Raw genomic sequence first — 17,864 nt, 5'->3', positions numbered from 1 at the left:
GAAAATTAGGGGAAGGAAAGAGAGAGAGAAAAGGAAATAAAAGAGAGAGAAAAATTAAATATTGGTAGACAACAAAAACCAAAAGCAAGACTCAACAATTGACTACTTTATAAAGATATTTACTTTAAGCATAAAGACACAAATCAGTTAAAAATTAAAGGAGGAGGGAGCCATGTCAGTAGTGACAAAAGAAAGCTGAAGCAGACTTACTAACATGAGACAGTTGTTTCACAGATGTATCACCAGGCAGACAGTTTTTTCATAGCAACTTATTAGCAACTTGGTCAAAGATCATAAAATTCTAGTTTTTCAAGGCCTTTTGCCTCTGCCCTTCTGGCCCCTCTGCACTGAAATCTTAGCCCCTTGTTCACATTCCTCCTTGCCACACATGCCCTGGGTGGCTCTGACCCTTTCCTGGCCTTCATTCCTGAATCTTTTCTTTCTCTCACGTCCGTCCCTGTTCAGTCTACACTCTCCCAAGATCATTTCTGTGAATACAAAAATGTCTGTTTCTTAACATTAAGACTAAATTTCTCCTATCTCCGCCCATCACGCTGTCACGTCAAACATCACTAAAAAGTTCCTGCTAATTGAAATCTTTATTTCATTAGGCTCCAGCAGTTAAAACGTCAAATCTTAACCTTACCCATTCTCTGGTCAACATCCTCAAATTCCTGGCCCCACTACTGCCCTACTGTGCCTACCTAGCCATATTCTAATGCCCGCCCAAATTCACCTCATAACTTACCTTTTCTAATCCTACAAATAGCTGCAAGAAGATTCTGGGGAAAGAATGCCATCATACAGAACTGTGGTGGGACAACAGATGAATAGTTTCTGTCCTCAAAAGTGCCTGGAATTCTGCAGGGCAATTCTTTCCTCCTTCACCAGTCTACACTCTCCATGTGGTCCCACAGTAACAATTTCAAGTCACAACCAGTCTCCTCCACCTTTTAAGTGCCACTGAATCTTCTCCACTTCACCCTCAGTAAACTACCTGAACTCCATTTTATGAAACAAATAAACACAAAACTGAAAAGCCATTAATTTGAAACTTCCCCAGTTTCCTGCAGGGCACACAACAACTACCTTACTCACAGTGTTTCTCATTCCTCCCTTTTGCCACAGAAGTATTTTGGAACCCACATGCTCTTCTGAAATGTGACCTTGTTTCTCCTTCAACAGGAGGTGGCATCCATTTCCCTATCCCCTCAACCTGGCAACCATTGTGACTGTTTTGGTTTTTGTTTGTTTGTTTGTTTGTTTTTGGAGATAGGGTTTCTCTATGTAGCCCTAGCTGTCCTGGAACTCATCTGTACACTAGACTGGCCTCAAACTCAGAGATCCACCTGCTTCTATCTCCTGACTTCTGAGACATGCGTCACCACTGCCTGGTCGACTGTGACTGCTTTGACCAGCAGAAGGTAATTTCCAGATATGGTCCTCTCAGAAGCCTTTTAGAACCCAGCTTCTATGTCAGAAGTGTGTCTACCCTAAAACCAAAATGCTTTGAGGAAGCACAGCTTTCCTCCTGGACCATAGGGCAAGATGGGAGTGTGAAGAAGAGAAAGGAAGAAGCAAGTGTGAGTGAGAGTCAGAAGTCTGAACTTGGTGGGGAAGAGAATCTTGGAAGCAGATCTGCTGGCCCCAGGCTGTTGACACCACAGGGTCAGAGAGCAAGTACTCTGTAAAGCTATTCCCAAAGCCTGTCTCACAAAAGTCATGAGCAAGATCAAATAATCGTTTGCACTAAACTGTTTCCTAGCAACAGAAAACACTGGAGCGGTTCTTTCCCAGTCTTTGCAGAGCTGGCACTGCCACAGTGGTGCCGCTTCTGCTCTGTGCTCGGTCCTCGCCTCCATCTGGGCCTCTTGTTCACGGCTCTCCCTCCTCACCACTTCGTGCTTGCTACAAGTTTTAGTTTCACTGGTTGCTTCTACCACATCTGAAACAGCAAGTTTTCCTTCAGACTTTGCAACCCTCTCGTTGATGCTGGTTTTTTTTCCTCCTCTCTCTCTGGCTGCTTTATTTCCCTTTCTTCTTTGTAGGCGAAATCTTCCCTTTTGTGTGCATCCTTTCAATGTCCTTGGGGTTCTACCTATAGTCTTGTTTCCCCAGATTACATTCTCCGCTTAGGTGACATACCCAGCTTTGGACAAAGCACACCAAGATTCAAATGAGAGCTCTGACACTTGGCAGGTATGGTCTGGGGAAACATCCCAAGCTTCTAGTTATTCACTTCCTCATCTAGACTACTATGAGAATGCAATGATTAATTTTTTTAAAAATGTAATGACATTCTAAGAGGTGCTTACCAAACTGACCAGCATAAGATAACTTGTCAAAAAAGACTGGTAATGTTTATTATATATGTGTGGCAGCTCTCAAATCCATAATCCTAGCCTAAGATTCTTTCCTAAGCTCAACACATATATACAACTGACACCTCAATCTGAATGTAATTATTTCAAACTCAAATGTATAAATTGAAGTTTATCCTCAAAAAAAAAAAATTACATTCAATCCAGGCTATCTATCTTCTTAAATGACACTATCGTTCACTTGGTTATATAAGCCAGAAACCTGAATTTCATTGTAAGTTGATCCCCTCTTCCCCTTACTCAGCCTTATATAATTAACTGCTACATCTGATAATACCATGCCACATGCTGTTTTTAGTGCTTTATACATATTAAGTCACCCAATGAGATATAAAGATAATAAACGACTGGTAAGACATTACAGGTAATAGATAAAGTAAGACTGTAAAGGAAGCATGACTGTAGCTATAATATTTCCACAAAAAGCAAAGAGAACCATTAAAACATGGTAAATGAAAGGGCAGAAAAAAAACCCTTTCAAATCCCATGTACTAATAGAAACAAATGTGACTTATGAATTAAACAGAAAACTTTTGGACTCAGCACTTAAAATAACTTGTTGCCCTTGTGGAAGACCCAAGTGTGATGGTGGCTCACAACTATCCCCAGTTTCAGGGGATCCAACAGGCATGCATGTGGTACTATAGATGCATGCATGCAAAGAAACAGTAATACAGATAAAGTAAAAATAAATAAATCTGTAAAAAAAAAAACCCACATTAAAAATAAAGTAAGCAGGGGGCTGAAGAGATGGCTCAGCACTTAAGAACATTAGTTGCTCTTCCAGAGGACCCAGGATCAATTCCCAGCACCACATAACAACAGCTCACAACTGTCTGTACCTCCTGTTCCAGGGGATCTGACACACACCCCGCCCCCCAGACATACAAGCAGGCAAAAACACCAATCCACATAAAATAAAAATAAATAATTAAAAAAAAAACAGACAATTCCTTAAATGTTTTGGAGTCCTAACAGACATGCTATGATTTAAAATGCTTCCCACATTCTCACGTTTTTGAACACTTGGCCCTCAGTTGCAAGTAGGCCCTGACAGGCTAATATATGAAGCTGTGAAAGTGAAGCCGACATTGCCATGGAGACCAGAGGATATTGCAGATGCCTGGACTATAGGACATCAGCTGAGGAAAGTTACAGGCACAGAATGGAGCTGGACCAAGGGAGAGGCTATGTGGTCTGGGTTCAATCTTCAGTACATGTACACATGCACACATACTTTAAATGGGATGAAAATTATTATTACTTCATTTTATTCCGCCGCCCGCCCCCCTCAGTCAACAACACAATGTGAATACAATCCCATCAAGTTTCAGTGTTAATGAGATAATTTTTTTAGAAATACAGAATCAAAAGTCTATGAAAACTTGCTGAGAATCTTGACCTGGCTGTTCATTACATGGATGCACTCAATTTATGAAAAACTCATCCAACGGTCACCTGAAATTTTTATTTTCCTGTGTGTGTGTTTGTATCATATTTCAGTTATTTTTAAGTCTGTGAAAGCTCAAGTATATGTGATATGCTTTCCAGCATAATGACCATCATTCTTACAGGAAAAATACACACCATCATATTTGCATGGCATGACTAATCTTCACAAAGTTATCCACCACCAATCTCATAATTTTATAATTTAAAGTGTAATATAAAATTCAGACATTAAAAACATATGAAAAATAAAAGCATTTGCATGAGACTCTCACTGATTGACCATTCCTAATTCAAAAATCCCAAACTGGAGATACTTGAAATTCATTCATACTGAGGTTCAAGCTAAATACGCTTAGCATGCAACGCAGTTTAAATTATTATTTTAAATCTGCAAATCTTGTGAATCTCAAGGTATTATCCAGTAAAGTAGACTTGAAGAAATAACAGTATTATAGGGGACTATCTTATAGTTACTACATAGGAGATGCTTCCTTTATTAAAACAAAATCTTTGTCAGTAGCTTGTACCCTATAACTAAAATGCCTACAGCACAGAGCTTCCACTTCTATAATGCTATAAAACAATACCTACTATTAAACAATAGTGTGGACTTTGTATTATCTTTTTTGTTATTTTGCCTTATTTTTTTTTCCCCAGAACTGAGGACCGAACCCGGGGCCTTGAGATTGCTAGGCAAGCGCTCTACCACTGAGCTAAATCCCCAACCCCAGACTTAGTATTATCTTTAAGACTGGGACAAAATGATCAAACAGATACAGAAAAATGTACATAATCTTGGGCTTTTAATTTAGTTAAAAAGTGTAAACATTTATATTATCAACAATAACACTTGGATTTTAAATAAATTACCTCAATAATTTTTTTTAATGTGCCAAGCTTTGTGAAAACTTGCTCCTAAACAAATGCATTAAATGGTACAGGAAGCTCAGCAGGCCAAATGGCCTGGTGTTGTTCACAGCAGAAAAACAAGCAACTCACACACCTGCATTCACACTTAGGAATGCACATCCACCCACACAAAATCCATTCTTATATTCCACTTGACTCTTAGGCTGGACATGGATTATTCATTAAAGCAATAACTTCTCATTAACAGGCAGTTAGCCGTGTACATATGAATACCTTCAGTTATTTAGCTAGTCACTTACTGAAAGCCATGCAAGGGATTCCATGATTCGATGCTCACATCTTTCTAAATGTTTTATCATTTCTCTTGTCAAGTTGGTTTCCACTTTGATAAAACTTTCAATCACTTTGTAAAAATCAAAGGCTTTCAAATTAAGTACATTCAGAATCCATGGGAAGGATAAATCTGTTCCGGAATCAAGACTCTGTGATGTATTTCCTAAAATAAGAGGGGGAAAAATGTATCAATATGAAATGTTAAGGACTGAACTGATGAGATTTGGAAGATCTTATCACAGACTCAAAATATAGAAAAAGGGGTAAGCAATTCTTACTTAAATCAGATATTTTTTATTCTGTGGTCTACAGACTCTCAAGAAATAGGCTTGAGTGTATTTTAAGTGTATGTCCACACATTTTTCTTAGAGGTAGGAATAATAATTTGCCTAGGTGTACATAGCCTTCACTAATATCCAGGCAGGTATCCATTACCATACCCATTTTAACTACCATGACTGCTGGGTTGAGAAGACCAATGATGCTTTTAAGATTTTGCTAATTACCGGGTAGTGGTGACACATGTCTTTAATTCCAGCACTCTGAAGGAAGAGGCCAGCCTGGTCTATAAGTTCCAGGACAGCCAGCACTACATTATGAGACCCTGCCTCAAATCTGGTGCTGCAGGTCTATAATGCCAGATACTCAACAGGCTGAGGCAGAAGAATTACAAGTTCAAGACCTGGTCAGACTACTACAGACTTGAGTTCAAGGACTAGTGAGATCCTGTCTTAAAAACAATGCCTAGTCCCTGCCCTGGGTTCAGTTCTCAACACTGCAAAAAGAAATGGGAAAGAGACTTTGCTAACATTGTTGGAAAATGATCTCTCTTTAAAAATGTGCATACTGTGGTTATTTATGAGGGTTCAGTTTCAGTGATTACTAATTTAACTTCTTTTACTGTCTAGCTGTATCTTTAGATCACTGTTCCTCTTTTGTTTCTACAAGTAAAACTTTTTACTATTTATAATGTTTGAGAAGTACTATTTTTTTCAAATTATATTAAAAAAGTTATTGGGTTTTATTCGGCTATTTTCAACAATCATTAAATTTTCATAGCTATTATAAAAGCAGCAACCAATTACTAAGCATCCAGTTTCTAGTGGATTCCTGCTCTTGGTCTCTGAGCACAGAGGCAAAACAGTGCTGCATAGAAGACCAGCTGTTCTTCAACACTCCTGTGGCACCTTACATGTTCATAAGCCTTTGCAGTAGCAGTTTCAGTGGCTGCCTTTCTTGGACTCAATATGCTCAGAGCAGAAGCCTCATGAATTCTACCCCCCAGATGACCTGAAATGATTGACATGTTAGCCATTTAAAGAGCTGTAACAGCCAATCACAGTGTTCAGTGTACAGTGATCTACAGTACAACTTCTTCTCACCACACAGATATACATACAAAACAAAACAAAAACAATAACAAAGAACCCACAAGATAACTTAAGGGTTTCTTTACTTTATATTAATTAAGTTACAGTGCTTATTTATTAAAACTTAACTTACTGCTATATGTAGCCATTACAACTTCAAGAGCACAGGCCAATAAAGACATATGAAAGATGTTGTCATTTAGGAGTTTGCTAAAAGAGGGAAAAGAATAAATGATTTTAAATATGGCTTTTATAAAAAGAAATTGTTTTATTAAAACTAGAAAATATTTACCTAAAATTCTGAATGGATAAACGTTCTTCTTCCTAAAACAGATAATTTTTTAAAAGTTTAATTGAAACTTTATATCAGCATTGATTTTTTTCTAGTTTATTCTCTTTAACTTACTGATTTAAGCATGGATTCCATCACACGATAATATAATCGGACTCCAAGTTTATATCTCTACAAACAAAAGGGAAAATATTAAGAGCTCATTGTTTCAGAAAATCAAAAACTTAACTAATTTTTGTTAAAGTCTTTTCCTGAAACACACTCTACCCTTCTAGAACATGGTTAGCAAGAGATCATAAAAGCTAGTTGTTTAAAGTCCAAGGCTTCCTATAAACTAGTGGTTAGCACTCCCAATAAATTAACCAGACTAGTATGTCTAGGAACTGATGATGTCCCTCTGCTCTTTTTCAGCCAGTGTCACTTGCTCCACAGAGAAATATGCCCGATACTATTTTAAGCACTTTACACATCTAATATAATCCTTTTGGTGGTGCAAACATTTGTTTTTGAAATGGCCAAGATTAAAAGAGTAGTTTCTGTCTGTAAAACTCATTAACACTGGCACAGCCCAAAAACAAACAAAAAACCAAAGTTGATTTAATTAGTAAATGTTTTAAACAAATAATTAGTTCTCATAAATTAAAAAAAAGTAGGTGTTTGAATTACAGACACATACACAATACTACTGTATTCTAAAACAAGAAGGTAAGTACTACATGTACTCAAAAGAATTTTAAGTATAATCATTTAAACCAGTGGTTCTCAATCTTCCTAATGCAGAACTCTTTAAATCAGTTTCTCATGCTCTGGTGACCCTTAACCATGAAATTATTTTCATTGCTACTTCATAACTGTAATTTTGCTATTGTTATTAAACATAATGTTAATATCTGTGTTTTCCAATCGTCTCTGACAACCCTGTGAATAGGTCGTTTGACCCCCTCAAAGGGTTGCAACCCCTGGGTTGAGAACCGCTGGTTTAAACTAACCAGTGGCATCAAAATATAAACTCACCATACTGGAATAAATATGTACAGTAGATTACAATATTTAGACTTACTTATTATATTACCCTAATGTCATGTAACAAAGCAAGCCAGACCCAGAAGCAGTCTCAGAGAACTTAAACAACATGTTCAAAATTATATAGCTCATAAACAGCAAAGCCATGTACAAACACAGGCTTAACTCAATCCATGTAGTCCTACCAAATATATTAGTTCATTTCTGAAATGGTATTGCTCAATAAGAACACTGACAAGTGGTAGTATAATGTAATCCTATTCATGCATGCATAGATTCTAATTTTTTCTTAATTTTTAAATTGCTATAATTAGCATATGCATTTTTGTTTTGCGCACTGGACTGAAAAGGGATTTCACATACAGTTTCCCATAAGCAGCAGCAAACACAGCAGCTGGGATATTTTCCACCTGCCATTATCTTATACTACGATGCAAATACTCCCACAGCTCAGACTGTATAAACAGATGATTTCTATACTCTGGCACTAACAGGTGTGAGCTCAAGTTACCTGCACTCCAATGTCAACACACCCCTGCCCCACAGCGTTCGCAAACTTCTCTTTAAAGATGTGTCCAACATCCTTTACTCTTTTCAGGATATTTTCTTTTGGATTCACTGTGCAATTCTTTAAGAAATATAAACAGAAATAAATATTGAGGATACTATTTGACCAGAATTAACATTTTTCTCTTTCATAGTAAATGACTTTGATCTGTTGCTTGTTTATAAAAAACAAGTAAACACTTCCACTATGACAAAATTGACAACACAGAATATAACCAGCCAACATAGAAAACCATTGTATGTTAAAACTAAAATTATTCAAAGTAATGAAAGTACACTGTTATTATCTAAAGTTTTAAACCAGTGGTTCTCATCATTTCTAATGCTGCAACCCTTTAATACAGTTAGTTACTCATGCTGTGGTGACCCCCAACCATTAATATTATTGCATTACTACTTTATAAACATAATTTTGCTACTGTTATGAATCATAATGCAAGTATATTATATATAGGAAATCTAATTTGCAACCCCCAAAGGGGTTGTGACCCACAGGTTGAGAACAGCTGTTTTAAACAAATAAAGGCTATAGACAAAAGATTTATCAGCCTTTCCATCTATCATATACTCTCATTAAGTATCCTCACAGTTAAGAATTACTTTACAGGGCTGGAGAGATGCTCATTGATTAACAGTACTGGCTTCCAGAGGACCTGGATTTGATTCCAGCACTCAAGGGAGGCTTACAATCCTCTGTTAACTCCAGTTCCAGGAGATCCAAAGACCTCTTCTAGCCTCTGCAGGTACTGCATGCATGTGGTACATAAATATACATGCAGGCACAAACACCCACATACATAAAATAAAAATATTTTTTTAAAAAAATCTCTAAAAAGAAGGGGTTACTTTAAGATGTATGCAACCCAAAAGCAAATGAAGAAGTAAAAGTAAGATTTGTGTTTGGTTTCATTTCCTAATTAAATGTGCTTTAAGATAATGAAGAATTAGGCAAATCATTTATCTGTATTTTCAGGTAAACAAGCCAGAAGAAAGTTACAAGTACAAATAGTATCATGTGGAGTATAAATATGTCAACTTTGGTAATTAAAACACATCAGAATATGATGCACTCCACTTACATTATTTATATCCTAAAATAAATCTCATATAATCAGATTAGTTTCATTTTTTATAATCTTGATGGGATCATATATATTCAAAATATTATACACTAGAAAATAAACTTTCTAAAATTAAGATTAATTATAGTTCTTTGTATGGTGACACTAAAAAGGTACTTCACACCTTAGAATAACAATAATTCTCTATTTCTTAAAGAAAAAAGGATACTCATCTTAGGAATATCACACAGATATACACACACATACACCATTTCCTAACATGAAATCATTGTTGCCAAAATGACTATATGATTTCTAAGATTTTGTACCTAGGGATAGCATTATTTTTTTTTCAAAAATATGAAGAAAACTGAACTAGTATAGAAAGTAAAATTTCCAGCTATGGTAGAGGCAAGATCTTGAGTTCAAAGCCAGGCTAGGCTAAAGCACCTATCACAAAGTAAGGGTAAAAACATTCATTCTCTCTCATTCTCTCATATTCATTCTCTCTCTCTCTCTCTCTCTCTCTCTCTCTCTCTCTCTCTCTCTCTCTCTCTCTCTCTCTCTCTCTCCCCAAATAACATACCAGTAACCCTAAACTAACTAATTTTCTTTCTTGTTGTAAGAAATTGCTGTGGGAAGCTTTGGAGGAAGAAGAGGGAAGAGAAAATAATTTGCTTATAACCTCAAAATTAAAAGAAATAATTTTAAAAGAAGAAACGAAAACATTTAAAGAAAACAAGAAAAGGACTCCCAGATAAAAGGGTGGACTAGAGGTTGCCCTGTGTGAGGTGGGGGAGGAGTCAGAATAAGAAAACCCATGCTCTATTCCAAAGAGATAAAGAGTTTTGGAAATCACAAAGGTAGTGACAGACACTGGAAAAGAACTAAGCCATGCCAAAACCAGCTACTACTTATGGCTCCCTGGCTGAGAGGGGGAGGGGAAGCAAAAACCTCATCCAAACAGTAAAAGAGAATGGAGTTCTCTGAGAACAAGCCTGCAAGCCTGAAATCCAGGTGAGCGTTTTAACCAAACAGGGATTCTTGTCCTGATAGATGGGAAGCGGAGAGGAATCCTACTTTTTTATTCAGTATGACTCCAAAGACAATGGCCATGGTGAGATGGACATGTTATCTAAAACTGAACTACCCTGTGTCTGAAAGCAGAGGACTATGAGTCAGGGGGTCTGACTTTAACCTGCAGCAGCCCTGGGGGAGACAGCCCAGAGGGAGGACTTTGAGGAGAAGGGGGGTCCAGAACTTGACAAGTCAAAAGCCAATGGCAGGAGGCTCAACTTAGACAGGAAAGTACATAAGGTAAAACATGAAGCCCTTAGCAGCTTGGAACAGACCTGGGAGTTAGAAAGTCCTGACCTAAGGTCAGTGGGTGAATTAATCATGGGACCATCTATTTGCCATTCACTCCCTATAATATGAGAAGACTGAAACTCTAACAGTCTAATTGCTCCAGGCTGACTAATATTTGGGAGGTTTTGAAAGTACAAAGACAGGCTCTCCACCTGTTCTCTACAGATCTCAATGCTGCTGCAATTAGGCCCCATATTCACAATGATTTAGGTATCCCAGAGCATCTGAAAGAATGAGTTTGGGGAGGGTGACACACTGCAAAACCAAATGTGACCATATGCCTCTGGTATGCACAAAAGGGAAGCTACTCAAGTGAAGACAGGATCAGCAGACATGGGATACTCATCCAATACAGACTCAACACTGGGACAAACCATAGGAAGACAAGCAGACACAAGTCCAACTGACCTTCCACTGTGGCTGTGAATATACCTGGCAGTATGCAATTTGAGGACCCAAGAAAAAGCTGCTCCAACATGTCAACTTGTTTTGTTTGTTTTTTTAATGAAAAGCTTATTCTAGTAACACAAAAAATAATCTCAAGAATTGACAGTTGGGGTGACATGAATTAATAAGCACTACCCAGGAAAAGGGATAATTAGCAAAGTAAAGAGAGCCTGCAGAGTGAGAAAAAAATTGTCAACCACACAAGGAACATGCATTTCATACCTACAATACATAAAGAACTATAAAAAAATAAGCACCCCAAACTAAATAATACAATCAACATTGGGCTAATAGACTGAACAGATGGTTCTCAAAAGAAGAAATACAAATATGCAATAAATATTATAGAAAGTGTCCTAGATCCTTAGTAAAATAGGAAATGAAAATTAAAACTGCTTTGAGATTCTATCTCACTTTAGACAGAATGGTTATCAAAAAGAAACAGCAACAAAGGGCAGGAGGATCCTGGTGGTAACTGTAAACTGATATGACCACTACAGAAGTCAGGATGGAAGTTTCTGAAAAAACAAACCAAACCAACCAGACAATCTAAAAAATATGTGAGACCATATGTCAAGCTTCACTTGTCAAAAACACTGAGACTAGAATGATCCTAAGACCAAGCTGTCCCACTCCTGGGTACACAGCCAGAGGACTCCAAGGCAGCCCACAGGAGACACTTGCTTCATGTTCATTTCTGCACTATTTGCAAGTGCTAGGAAATGAACCCAATGTAGACGTCTATCATAGACACAATGGAATTTTGTTCAGCTATAAAAAAGAAATCATATTTGTCAGAAAATGGATGCAACTGGAGTTCATTATATCAAGCAAAATAAGCTAGATCAGGAAACCTATAAGTGTACTTTTGCTTACTCATATGTAGAAGCTAGATTTAAATTGGGGGAGGGTGGTGTGAAAGAAGAAAGGAGACCATGATAGGAAAGGAAGGAATCTTAAGGGAAGGGGAAACAGGTGGAGAGACAATGGAAAACATACAATGTGAAAGAGAAAACATAGAAAGCAGAAAGAGGAACTAATGGGGAGGGGTACAGCAAGAAGACTCCAGGGGTAGATAAATTACAATATATATAGAGTGAAGCATGTGTATAAATATGACATAATGAAATTCATTACTTTGTATGCTAACATAAAAATTAATAATAAAAAACATACGTACTGAGCAGTAGTCAAAAAGAGAGAAAGAGAGATGTGGAGGCCCAAATTACTCAGGGTCAGAGAATCTGGGCTTGCTTTACCCAGCAGGGCTGCATAAGAGGATGATTGGACCACAGGCGTGGTTACTAGGTTTGGATGGGTCTACACTTGGCTGTATCTAGCAAGGGGGAGGTCTTTTGCCTCGCCTCTTGGCATTGTTATAAAAAGCACTTTGGAATAAAGTTCTGGGACGTTGGATATTGACCCAGGCCCTCCTGAAGCTATCCTGTGTTTCTGTCTTTCCTCTCGTCAACTAGGTCTCTCTTTCTATCTGGTATTTTCTTATCCCTCTCTCCTCAGGAGTACCCATGGTAAAGTGGGGGCAGGTCCCCCACAGAAAGAAAAGATGAACTGGCGAGACGGCTCAGTGGGTAAGGCGCTTGTCATGTAAATATGAGAAGCTAAGCTTGGACCCCACATAAACAGCCTGATGTGGCAGAATACGCCTGTTATCTCAGAGCGGGAGGTAGAGACAAGAGGAACCAATCCTGCAGGCTCACTGAGTAGCAGTATAGCAATTGGTGAGCTCCAAGTTCTGTGAGACAGTCTGTCTTTAAAAATGAAGAGCTATAGAAGATGCCAGATGGTGACCTCTAGCCTTCATGAACACACATACATGCAGAGAGATCCATATACCATATGTGAGGGAAGAAAAAGAAATGAGAAAAAAAAAGGAAAAAGGAGAGAGAAAAAGAAGTATGGTGTGGTGGCACACACCTTTGATCTCATCACCAGGGAAGCAGAGGCAGGCTGGGTCTCTGAATCAGTTCTAGGCCAGCTATGGCTACTTAGTGAAACTCTGGAGAGAGAAAGAGAGGGGGGAGAGGGAGAGGGGAGAGGGGAGAGGGAGAGGGGAGAGGGGAGAGGGGAGAGGGGAGAGGGGAGAGGGGAGAGGGAGAGGGGAGAGGGGAGAGGGGAGAGGGGAGAGGGGAGAGGGAGAGGGAGAGAGAGAGAGAGAGAGAGAGAGAGAGAGAGAGAGAGAGAGAGAGAGAGAGAATGGAAAAAGAAAGTGTCTCAGAGGTGAATGTCTAAGTTGCAAGGAAAATGGTAAACATAAGAAAACTAAAACTAACAATATTTAAATAAAATAATCATCAAATCTGGGGAGGTTCAAAAAGCAACAGATAAAATACCAAATAAGTAAATGGTAGATGGAAGATAGGTGTTTTAAAATATACTTAGTACTTTAGCTTCTAATTTCAAGTTTCTTTCAAGATATCACAAAAAAAAGTGACTTATATAGAGCTTACATTGAAATAGGCAATCAGATTTTCTGATGGTTGATCACTTGCAGAATTTAAAATCACCATTAATTGTTGGATAGTATTCATAACAGTCCTAAAGAAAAAAACACAGGAAGAAGCATTAAGCAACAAGGGGAAAAAATTAAAGAAAAAATGAAATATAGCTATCACATAAGCACATCTTTTAACAAAATGTGTAGCCAATCTTGAAGACGTTCCCTGAAATAAGACCTTATTTAAATAAAAAAAAAACCCCTTACCATGTTGCAGCTTAAAATAATTACATTTTACTTAAACCGTTCAGAAAAGTATTATCAATAAGTATAACAATAGAACTGATACACCGACTAATAAAACTCTCAATATTATTATTGATAGAGAATTATTCTTCTAACTAATGAATTTTCAGGAAAATATACCTTAAATTTTCATATTATATGCATAGGTAACTGGCATAAAATGCTATTCTTTCAAGACTATATTACAAGTGTCAATTCCCCACTCTCCAAGACACTAGTACAGGCTAGCCTCAAACTTGGAACAACCCTCTTGACTCAGCCTCCTCCAAAATCTGGAGATTAGATTAGAAGAGAGGACCACTATGCTTGTCTTTAAATATTACACACTTTCAAATAAAGACTGTAAGATATTCAGAAAGTCGAATGAAGAACAGAAAGCGCCTTTTTTTTTTTTTTTTTTTTTTTACAGAGATCTTCAAAGAAGAAGAGTAGAGTCCTGAGTAATTTTTAAAAGTCACTTTTGCTGAAGCATAAAACTTGCCCAGTCTCTCAGGACCTCCACAGTTCTATAGTTTTGCATGCAGACACACACTTGTGTGTAGTATATAATAAAGATAAGTGTTCTAGTTTTATAGTAGCAGGATGTTTGAGACATTGCATAAGGATGCAAAGAACCACAGATTGTTTAGGGCTGGAAGGCTGATTTAAATATAATACAAAACATGTCAAGTTCTTAGCCAGGCTTCTCTATATTTCAACTTTCACACATTACATTTTCTATAGCTACTATAGATAAATCCAAATCATAATGACTAATGCCACAAATGACTAACTACTAAAAACAAAAGATTGCAGACTTCCTTGAAGCAACTGACTCAAACACTTGTTCTTTCTTGATCATAGCACCTTCCCTCAGATTCTTGACTTTATGCTCTCGCCTCCCAAGCCATACCAGCTCACTGCAGCCTAACTTCTATCCAGTTCCTATGACAGCACTCCTCAGAAGTCAACCTTTACCATCTATTCTTGCTGCTACACTTCCTCTCTTTGGACAGATGTGGGTACTTTTGTTTTTAACTTGCCCTGATAACTTCCTGATCTATGGGTGCTTTACATCCTGCTGCTTACTAGAGATCTACATAAATGCTATAAGACAGATACACTAAAATTGAATCCACCACATTTATCAACCTGGTTTCTACTCCTTCATTCCAACCACTATTCATTTGGTTCAGCTCTTTGGAATGTCTCAGCTGAACTACTCCAGGTCGTCACTCACTAATAATAAAAGGCAGAGGCACGCAGAATGAAAAGAGTTCCTCGGGTTATTCTAATTTGCACGGTCCTCTAAGCACTAAGATAGACTGATAGCTTTATTCCTAAGCTGTTCTGTACTTAGTCTTCCCCCATGAACCACTGATATGCAAAATTATAAAAATAAAGTCTGGGCCAGACTGGTGTAGCTCAATGACAGAGTGCTTGTCTAGCATGAACAAAGCCTTCTATTTGATCCACAGGCGAACAAGGGGGAAAAAAACACTTCTAATCTGAGAAATCAAGTCTATTTTTATCCGTATTCATGTTTACCATCCATTTAAAACACAGGCCATATCATGCACCAAGTACAGTATGTGACGATGGCATAACAATACCTGTTTTCTATTCCTGATGCTTCATTCCCTTATCTTACAATCAATACAGAGCAACTGTGACACATTTCAGTGCCTCTTCATGTACTACTACCTATCAGTAAAATTCAATTGAAATATAATTTCAAATAATCTGTGTGACTTCATTAACTTGACCTTAAGTGCACTGTTAAGCTGGTGTGAAAATAAGACTGTTTACAAAATCACAGTCATTTGAAATGGATCACTGCTTGTTTACAATGCACCAAGCATCATGTTGGGTCTTGATTATTCAAACTGTCAACAGAAAAGTCATGATCTATAGGAAACAAATTTAAAAGCTATTGCTGTTTATGTGAAAAACACAAACATGTAAATGGATTTATAGTTATATACAGATTTATAGTTATGAACATAAAGGAAGAGTGTATAGAAAGAAGAATTTCAATAGAGAGTGCCAAGTATGAAGCTTTCAAGTACAAAAGTGCTAACAGTTCAAAAACTAAAAGAAGACCAGTGTTATGTGGCCAAAACAGAGTAACCAAGAGCAAGATGAGGTTGTCCAGGCAACAAAAACCTGGTCACGTAAGGTCTTAAGGACTGTTAAGAAATTTGTTTTGTATTCCAAATGCAACTAGAAGTAACCAGAGCGTTTGAGCAGCCACCAACACACATGATTTGATTTACAATCATAGAATATTATTTGGGGACTCTGTGGAGAATAGATTTCTTGGTAGGGAAAGCTACCGTTGTAAGACACAAAGGGCATGATCAGACAGGTATTGCACAAAATCTAGACAAAAAGCACTATCTTGCACAAAGGTGGTGAGAGTAAACAGAAATAGAGGAAAGCACATGGATTTAAGAGATGCTCTGGAGCATTCAGCTACATCTGGTAATCGATTTCTAAAGTGGGATATGAGTGAGGAAGGGACATAAAAATAACTCTAGGTTATGCAACATCAAATACTGATGGTTTTTCTTTCTGAGATGGAACACACATTTTGGGCTATGTTCCTTATATATAAATACAAACAAGTAATATTGTAACCTAAGCAAGTCATAAAATATTTACATGTTGTGCAAATACAAAGTCAAACAAGTCTGAAGCACTTACACAGCACTTAATAAACAATGATGATGAGAGCTGGAACAAGGAAAATGCATACCTAACTGGAGTCTGTGGGGTAACCACGTTTGCCTCTTCATCAGGGTTGCTTTTGCGTGGTGTCCTCTCTGTTTCAAAACTAAATGATGAGTAAAGTAATTCATGCTGAAATTTAAAACTTGAGTTTATGGGTCAAAAAGCAGTTACTGATTAGTAATAAATAATAGTAATTAAGAATTCCTGTTATTCGAGCATCATACACATTCTCAGTAAGATAAGTGCTTTGGAATAATGACCCAAGTGCTGCCTGAATGATTTTTTTTTCACCGTTATTCTTAAGCATGGGTCTCCTTCCACAGGTTTTACAGCAAAGTGGTATACCAAACATTGAGTACAACATTCTGTAAAGTAGAAAATGTTTTCTGACTGGTGGTATTAACTGCCAAGCTTTATGGGATCTTAAAACACTACAGCTGACATTTTTTCAGTGCACTATGCTGTCCAAGGACTTCATTTCTACTTAAATAAAACTAAAAAGATTTTACTATGTTTAATTTCTAAATTAAATACATTTTTTTCATTTCACAATAAAATAATTCTTTATAAAGAGTCAAATTATCTTTACATATGACTAGATAAAAATTGTAATACTCTCAGCCATTCCCTATCTTAAGAATCTTACTTGGTAAGTCAAGAAAATATTCTTCTTAAAAATTTTTTTTTAATATCAACAAGGCAATAGTGGATAAAAAGGATATAATGAGAGAGATACCACTTAAGTAAACTAATTAGTTCAATCATTTTCTTTTGGTACACATTTAAAAAGTTATCTAGATAACCAAAAAAAGAAAAAAAAAAAAGAAAGAAAACCCAGAAAATTGTTGTAGTTATAAGTCACACTATTTGTTTCTAAACTGTATGCTTAGAGTACTACCATTGCACTACATGAAGACATTTGAGGATAATCTATTATAAAAGATGTTAAAAGATCTCTAAATTAATAAAAAAAATCCATGTAACATATCTGAGTAATTATTAATCTATATACAATCTATATAAAAAGCATGTCAATATATAAAAATGTCATTGCAATACCTGTCTATAGGATCAGTCTGAAGTGTTTTATCATGATCCAAAAATAGTCTTGCATCTAAATCTTTGTTTTTAAGATACAGTTCTTCATAGCGTTTAGAAAGACTTTCAACCTCAAAAGAAAGAAACTGGCAATTATCCTTAGGATACACAAGTAGATTTCACTAAGGA

The 17,864-nt window shown here is 37.0% G+C and overlaps 1 protein-coding gene across 2 annotated transcripts in view; it reads right to left on the bottom strand.

The window, feature by feature from the left end:
* Nucleotides 1-17,864, bottom strand: part of Rb1 (RB transcriptional corepressor 1) — a 138,300-nt gene that overhangs the window by 59,000 nt on the left and 61,436 nt on the right. For both annotated transcript variants that reach the window (XM_028877648.2, XM_028877647.2), the window contains exons 10-17: nucleotides 17,697-17,806; nucleotides 16,663-16,740; nucleotides 13,633-13,720; nucleotides 8,233-8,349; nucleotides 6,813-6,869; nucleotides 6,699-6,730; nucleotides 6,540-6,616; nucleotides 5,003-5,199 (exon numbers count right to left, since the gene is read on the bottom strand). In XM_028877648.2, the coding sequence (XP_028733481.1) occupies nucleotides 5,003-5,199; nucleotides 6,540-6,616; nucleotides 6,699-6,730; nucleotides 6,813-6,869; nucleotides 8,233-8,349; nucleotides 13,633-13,720; nucleotides 16,663-16,740; nucleotides 17,697-17,806 (756 nt within the window). The remainder of the gene's footprint in view (nucleotides 1-5,002; nucleotides 5,200-6,539; nucleotides 6,617-6,698; nucleotides 6,731-6,812; nucleotides 6,870-8,232; nucleotides 8,350-13,632; nucleotides 13,721-16,662; nucleotides 16,741-17,696; nucleotides 17,807-17,864) is intronic.

Source organism: Peromyscus leucopus, chromosome 9, assembly GCF_004664715.2.
Source record: "Peromyscus leucopus breed LL Stock chromosome 9, UCI_PerLeu_2.1, whole genome shotgun sequence".
Lineage (NCBI taxonomy): Eukaryota > Metazoa > Chordata > Mammalia > Rodentia > Cricetidae > Peromyscus > Peromyscus leucopus.
The sequence above is the reverse complement of the archived record's forward strand: the minus strand, read 5'-3'. Positions and strand labels throughout refer to the sequence as shown.